At 61.0% G+C, this 7,506-nt stretch overlaps 1 protein-coding gene across 1 annotated transcript in view; it reads left to right on the top strand.

Moving 5' to 3' along the window:
* TSPAN32 (tetraspanin 32) overlaps positions 1 to 7,506 on the top strand; it is a 21,101-nt gene that overhangs the window by 1,990 nt on the left and 11,605 nt on the right. Inside the window, exons 3-4 of the mRNA XM_017507712.2 lie at positions 261 to 358; positions 6,106 to 6,180. Coding sequence (XP_017363201.2) covers positions 261 to 358; positions 6,106 to 6,180 — 173 coding nt within the window. The remainder of the gene's footprint in view (positions 1 to 260; positions 359 to 6,105; positions 6,181 to 7,506) is intronic.

The raw sequence follows: 7,506 nt of genomic DNA on the forward strand, positions 1-7,506 counted from the left end.
CCTTTCTCCCCTCCCCGCCCCACCTCTTCCCTTCCCTTTCTCCCCTCCCCTCCGCTCCTTGTGGTTTCCAGCTGGGCAGGGGCCTCAGACCACAGCTCCCCACCCAGGAGATAGGCGGCATCCGCCCCTCTGTCTGTTAACGTGGCCCTAGTACCCAGCTGCTGGGTGCCCTGGAAGCCAGTTAGATTTCAGACCCAGGCTGTGTGCACTCAGGGCCTGTCCTGGCGCCCCTAACCCTCCTTCTCTCGCCTCCCAACCAGTCTTGTCTGTGGGGTCGAGCCTGGTGGGCCTTCTGACTCTGGGAGCCGTGCTGAGCGCTGCAGCTACCGTGAGGGAGGCCCAGGGTCTCATGGCCGGGGTGAGTTCACTGTGTTCCCAGATGCCCCAGGACCCCTTCAAGGGCTGTCAGGGCTATGCCTCACCCCCTCACCTGAGTGTCCAGGCAGAAGCAGAGGCCCCAGGGATGCTGGCCAGCAAAGACCCCCAACCTGGATCGCCAAGGCCCCTCCCCCAGGCCCCACCTCACCCTGTCATCCACATGCCCAACAAGGGTTCCCACAGGAGCCCTGAAAGAGAGAGATGGCCTGGCCGGGTGGGGTGGCTCATGCCTGTAATCCCAGCACTTTGGGAGGCCAAGGCGGGTGGGATCCCATGAGGTCAGGAGTTTGAGACCAGCCTGGCCAATATGGTGAAACCCTGTCTCTACTAAAAATACAAAATTTAGCTGGGTGTGGTGGCAGATGCCTGTAATCCCAGCTACTCAGGAGGCTGAGGCAGGAGAATCGCTTGAACCCAGGAAATGGAGGTTGCAGTGAGTTGAGATCATGCCACTGCACTCTAGTCTGGGCAACAAGAATGAAACTCCATCTGAAAAATAGAGAGAGAGAAAAAAAGAGAGAGAGAGAGAGAGGGCCCTCCTCTCACTCTGGGAGCTGTCTCCAAAGTCCCCGGGAGGGTCTGGTTCTGTTGCCCAGCAAGCTCTGGGAGGTGCCGGGTGCAATCCATTTCCCGTTTGGAGGAGGCCAGACAAGGCAGGAGCAATGCCCCTCGCTACACTTTCCAGCTGGGTTCTCCTGAGCTGCACGCCCTCCTTTCCAGCTGCCGGAGGGGTCTCCACAGCCCTGAGGCCCCATAGACTCCTCTACCTCACCCCCACAGCCGTGGCCCCTGTCACCCCATTCCTACTCCTCCCCATAGGCTCTGTCCTGGTCCCTGCCAGCCCTCGATGGTCAGCCCAGACCCCACCTGGCAGCAGCCTCCCCACACCCATCCCGCCCCTGCTAGGCCCACTGCCCTCCCCTCACCCCATCTGGGGCAGCTCCTCCCTGGCACCCTGAGCTCCCCCGTCTCCCTCTAGCCTCCCATCTCCCCATCCCAGCCATGAAGAGTATGCGCTGGGGCTTTGCTTCCCTGTGTAGCCTGTGAAGCTGGACCACTCTGGGGGTCTCTGAGGGCAGAGCCCCCTGGGTCCCAGGGCTGGCAGGGTTTTCAGCTCAGCCGCCAAGTTCAGCAATGCTTGTTGAATGACCCCTGGTTCATAAACGCCTCCAAGGATAGGAATCGAGTCACCTCCTGGAGCTGCTGCCTGGGCCAGCCAGCCCTGGGCAGGCCCATGGGGAGCAGAGGAGGAGCCAGCAGCTCCAGCACTAGCCAGGATTCCTGCTCCCGGGCACAGGAGCGTGGGCAGGGACAGCACCAGCCCTGGGCGGGCACCAAAACCCCAGCCTGTGCTATCTGACTCCAGGGCCACATGGGATACCCCAGTGGGGAGATGACAGGGCAGGTAGACTGTCCCCCAGAGGGTGTGTGGCCTGCAAAGGGACAGCTGGATGGAAGACAAGGCTGGCAACAGGGCCAGACCAAGAGATCCAGGTCAGAGCTGGAGGCTCAGAAAGAACCGGTGCTGGGGCCGCAGCACCGTCCACCAGGGGGCACCATGGTGCTGGGCTTGAGGCCATACCTGCAGAAGCCAGCACTGGGCTGCGGGGCTCGTCTCTGTCACCACCTTTCCGACCCCACCTTGTCCCCCGTGCACAAACCAGCCTATCACCCTGATCTGTAACCAAGACGGTCAGGGAGCACCTGGCTTGAGTTCTGTGTCCCCAGCCAGCTTCAAGGCAGGGTGACTTGATATGTGGGTCAGGCTTGTAGAGCAGCCTGGGATGCCCCAGCTGGACGTTTGCACTGGGCCGGGGTCCTGAGGACACTCCAGTACAAGCTGGGTGGGCTCCAGCTCACCCCAAACCCCAGTGCACTCAGCCCTGGCCTGAATGGTGAGCTCAGCATGGCCACAGCAGGGCACTGGGAGACCCCAGCCAAGAGACTTGCCCCGTTGAGCTGCATGCATGTGTGTGCATGAACGTGAGCCCATGTGTATGCGTGTGCATATATATGTGTGCGCAGGTGCCTGTGTGTGCATGTGTGTCTGTGCATGAGTGGGTGCATGAGTGTGAGTGTGCATGAGTGGGTGCATGAGTGGGTGTGCGTGTGTGATGAGTGTGTGCACATGAGTGTGTGCATGAGTATGTGAGCAGGTGCAGGTGCCTGTGTGTGTGTGTGTGTGTGTGTGTATGTACATGAGTCTGTGCATGTGCAGGTGCCTGTGTGTGCATGAGTGTGTGTGCCTGTGCCTGTGTGTGTGCTTGTGCAGGTGCCTGTATGTGTATGTATCTGTGTGTATGAGTGTGCACGAGTGTGTACATGAGTGTGTGCATGGTGTGTGCACGTTTGTGCCTGTGCAGGTGATTGTGCATGTGTACATGAGTGTGTGGATGAGTGTGTGCATGTGCAGGTGCCTTGTACATGTATGCGTGCGTGAGTGTGCATGAGTGTGTGGGTGCAGGTGCCTGTGTGTGTGCGCATGTGCATGAGTGTGTGTGTATGTGCAGGTGCATCTCTGTGTGCGTGTGTGCATGAGTGTGCGTGTGTGCATGTGTGTGCATGTGCAGGTGTGTCTGTGTGCACGTGTGTGCATGAGTGTGTGCATGAGTGTGTGTGCATGTGTGTATGTGCATGGTGTGTGTGTGCTTGCCTGTGCAGGTGACTGTGCATCTGTGCATGTGTGTGCATGAGTTTGTGTGCGTGTGCAGGTGTGTCTCTGTGTGTGTGTGTGTGTGCGCATGAGTGTGTGTGCGCAGGTGTGTCTGTGTGTGTGTGCATGAGTGTGTGCAGATGCATGTGCCTGTGTGCGCACGTGTGTGCACGAGTGTGTGCATGCACAGGTGTGTGTGTGCGCGTGCATGTGTGTGTGCATGTGTGTGCATTAGTGTGTGTATGCGTGTGCGCATGAGTGTGTGTGCAGGTGCCTCTGTGTGTCTGTCATGTGCATGAGTGTGTGTGTGTGCATGTGTGTGCAGGTGCAGGTGCCTCTGTGGGTGTGTGCATATGTGTGTGTGCATGTGCAGGTGCGTCTGTGTGCATGTGTGTGCATGAGTGTGTGCATGATTGTGTGAGCATGTGTGTATGTGCATGGTGTGTGTGTGCTTGCCTGTGCAGGTGACTGTGCATGTATGTGCGTGAGTTTGTGTGCGTGTGCAGGTGCATCTGTGTGTGTGTGCATGAGTGTGTGTGCGTGTGTGTGCATGTACAGGTGTGTGTGCACGCATGTGTGTGTGCATGTGTGTGCATTAGTGTGTGCATGCGTGTGTGCATGAGTGTGTGTGTGCATGAGTATGTGTGCAGGTGCCTCTGCGTGTGTGTCGTGTGCATGTGTGTGTGTGCATGTGTGTGCAGGTGCAGGTGCCTCTGTGTGTGTGTGCATGAGTGTGTGTGCAGGTGCAGGTGCCTCTGTGTGTGTGTACATGTGTGCATGAGTGTGTGCATGTGCAGGTGTTTGTGTGTGTGCGCTTGTGTGCAAGTATCTGTTGCCGGTCTTCGCCTGCCCCTGTTGCCGTATGGGTGTGGTGGCTGCGAGTTGCATCTGGCACATCTGTATGTGTGTCTGCATGCATGAGCACAGGTGAAGGGGCTAGGCATGGGGAGCAGGGAGCGTAAAGATTTTTTTCCAACGTTCTGGGCACCTGGCTTCTCCCCCAAAGCTCCTTCCTGCTGGCCCCCACCCCTACAGCCTCTCCTCTAGCTGGCCTCTTGCACAGGAAATGAAAGAGCTTGCTGGGCTGAGAGAGCAGAGCTGGCAGCACGGCCCAAGGAAGCACGTTCAATTCGCTTGTGTGTCTATTTCCATTTAGAATGAGGGGAAAGAAAACGGCCAGGGCAGGCCTGACCACGCAGCAGCCTCTGACGGCGAAGGCCTCGGGGAGGTCTGGGTGGGCCCATCCACTGCCCAAGATCCTCTCTGTAGGGGTTGGCGGGGCGGGGGGAGGAGAAAGGCCATGGATGCTCTTTCTCCTGAGGAATGAAATGGTTTCTGGAAAATGCTGGTCTCCTGGGCTGGCTCAGGGCCTCAAGCCTGGGAGGCAGCATTGAGTGATAGCTTCCAGATGGGAATGGTGGCCCTCAGCCAGCAAGGAGGAGGATGATGACGATGAGGAAGGAGGAGGGAACAGAAGAAGGAGGGAAGAGAAGAAGGAGGGAGAAAGAGGGAGAAGAAAGAGGAGGAAAAGGAGGGAGAAGGGAGAGGAGGCGGAGGGAGGGGGACAAGGGAGAGGGAGGGGGAGGAGGGAAGAGGAGGGAGGAGAAGGAGGGGGAAGGAGGAGAAAAGAGAAAGGAGGGAAAAGGTGAGAAGGAGGGTGGAGGGAGGAGGAGGAGGAGGAAGGAGGAGAGGAGCAGAGAGGAGGAGGAGGCAGCTCCCAGGCTGTCCCCCATCAGGTCTTGCAGCCTCCAGGGCAGGCGGGAGGGCCGTGGGGAGCTGCCAGCGCCAGCTGGTGTTTGGGGCCAGCAGGACACCCCAGCTCTTCGCACACCCCTCTTGCCCAGCTTCCCCTGGCATGCCCCTCATCACTGCCTGCCTGCCAGCATGTGTGGGTCTCTCTCTACTCCAAGGGTGCCCGTGCTCCTGCCATCACCCTGAATGGAGCTCCCGGGTTGAAAGGGCCCAGCCCCAACCTGCCCTAGCCCGTGGACCACCCGGGCGGGCACAGTGCTGCCTGCGGGACATGCTTGCTGGGGTGGAGGGGCTGGTGTGTCACCAGAGCCTCAGGATTCCTGCGGAAGCTGCCTAAACAGCAGCTAGACTCACCACCGGGTCCTCCAGGTCCTCAGGGCACCAGCACGAAGGTGAAGGCGGCCGAGCAGGCCCTGAGTGAGAGGACATCCCCAGGGTTCTTACCCTGTGGTGACCTCTGCGGCTGTCCACAAAACTGTATGGGGGCATGTGGATGCTGTCGGGGGAGGGGTCTCTCATGTTCCTCCGCTGCTGCAAGGGGGCTCTCAACAGCCTGGAAGCCCTGACCGAGAGAATAACTGGGGGAGTGCCGGGGGCTGCGGAGCAGGTGTTTCCCCCAGAGATCGCCCGACTCCACGACTGGGGGCAGGGGCGTCAGTGAGAGCGAGGGGACAGTGGTTGGCCGGACCATGGGGACCCAGGCAGAGTATGGAGAGAAAGGGAGGTGAGGAAGGCGGGCTCGCCTGCCAGCACGGAGGCCACAGCATCCTGGACAGCCTCCGCCTCTGTCCCAAGCCTGGCCGGTGCTGGGCTTTAGGGGGAGGCTTGCTTCAGAACAGAAGGCAAGACCGAGGAGCCTCAGGCCCAGGGGAGGCTCAGCCTGGCCCTGCCCAGATCCACAGCCCCAGGAAGCAGCCCTGGTGGGCAGGGGTCTCCATCTTCCCAGGGGCGCCCTGCTCCTCCTGGCCAGGGGTGCAGTGCTGCCATCAACAGGCCTTTGGGGGCCAAAATGGTAGAACAAGGAATGAATTTTCCCAAAAAGCGCCTGGAAGAGGGATGGAAAGGTGCTGGGGAACCCACGCGCCCAGCGCCCACGCCCTCGCCAGGCCAGGTCTCCCTTTCAGGCAGTGGGGAGCAGGGCTCAGACCCACACCTCAGCCAAGCACCCCATGCTCTGCCCAGGCCTGCCAGGCCCCACCAGGCCCAACAGTGAATGGCCAAACGCCCACAGTGACCAGCCCCCACAGTGACCAGCCCCCACACAGTGACCAGCCCCCACAGTGACCAGCCCCCCACAGTGACCAGCCCTGTTCTGCCCCCAGGGTTTCCTGTGCTTCGCCCTGGCATTCTGCGCACAGGTGCAGGTGGCCTTCTGGAGACTCCACAGCCCCACCCAGGTAAGCGACAGCTGCCCTCACCCTGCAGCAGAGGGCTCCCCAGCAAGCCAGTGGGCCCCTGGGGACTGGGGAGCAATTGTGGGGGGGCCGCCCCAGCTTCCATTCTTGTGCTGATGGGTGGGGTGGGGGGACCACAGCCTGGGTTCTCTCTGCCTGAGGCTGCAGGGAGGCCACGGGCTGGAGGTGGGCGAGGCTCAGGACTCCCTGGTGGGAAGAGGCCTATGCTGTGCCCAAGCCTTGCCCCAGTCTCATTTCCTTGAAGCCCCCCAGCCCACCCCCTCCTGGGCTGATGCCCCTGGGGTTTGGGGGAGGGAATGAGGAGGAGGAAGAAGGAAGGGCCCTGGCTTGGCCTTAGGAGCTGACCAGAAGGAGCAGAGTGATCCAGGGCCCAAGGTCCTGATGGAGACCTGGTGGGGCAGACATGCCGTGGTGAAGGGGCCTGGAGACCCACAGGCTGGGGTGTCGCAGCCTCCACCCCCTCACCACCCTTCCGTCCTGGATGCTGACCTGCCTGGAGGAGGAGCTGACCTAGCCGACCCTGGGCAGGGGCCAAGGGCATCCCTGTGGAAAAGTCAGCAGCTTGGAGAGGAAGGAGGCATCCCTGGCCTAGCAGAGAAAGAGCTCGGTCGCAGAGCCAGCCCTACCTTCCCCTTGAGAGCCCAGACCCGGTGAGAGCTCCTAGGGCAGCCCGGGTATCGCCAGGACAGCCAGCCACAGGCAGGGTCATCGACAGGGGAAGGAGAGCCTGGCAGGTCACAAGAGGTGATGTCTTGGAGCCCCTGTTGGAGTCCCAGTAGCCTTGTGTATTCAAGTGCCAGGTTGCCCAGGGCCCCCAAACATGGGCTTGGCCATGGGAGCTGCAAGGCTGGTGGCAGGGAGGTCCTCTGGGCGAGCTCTGCAAGTGTCTGTTGTGCAGGTGCCGGGCTCTGTGGGGCGTCTGTTGTGCAGGTGCCGGCCTCTGCAGGCATCTGTTGTGCAGGTGGGTTCTGCAGGGCCTCTGCTATGGAGGTGCTGGGCTCTGTGGGGCGTCTGTTGTGCAGGTGACGGGTTCTGCGGGGCGTCTGTTGTGCAGGTGCCGGGCTCTGCGGGGCGTCTGTTGTGCAGGTGTCGGGCTCTGCGGGGTGTCTGTTGTGCAGGTGGGTTCTGCAGGGTGTCTGCTGTGGAGGTGCCAGGCTCTGCGGGGCGTCTGTTGTGCAGGTGCCAGGCTCTGTGGGCGTCTGTTGTGCAGGTGCGGGGCTCTGCAGGGCATCTGTTGTGCAGGTGGGCTCCGGGGGGCATCTGTTGTGCAGGTGGGCTCCGGGGGGCGTCTGTTGTGCAGGTGGGCTC

Source organism: Cebus imitator, unplaced genomic scaffold (assembly GCF_001604975.1).
Source record: "Cebus imitator isolate Cc_AM_T3 unplaced genomic scaffold, Cebus_imitator-1.0 Scaffold384, whole genome shotgun sequence".
In the NCBI taxonomy this organism is placed as follows: Eukaryota; Metazoa; Chordata; class Mammalia; order Primates; family Cebidae; genus Cebus; species Cebus imitator.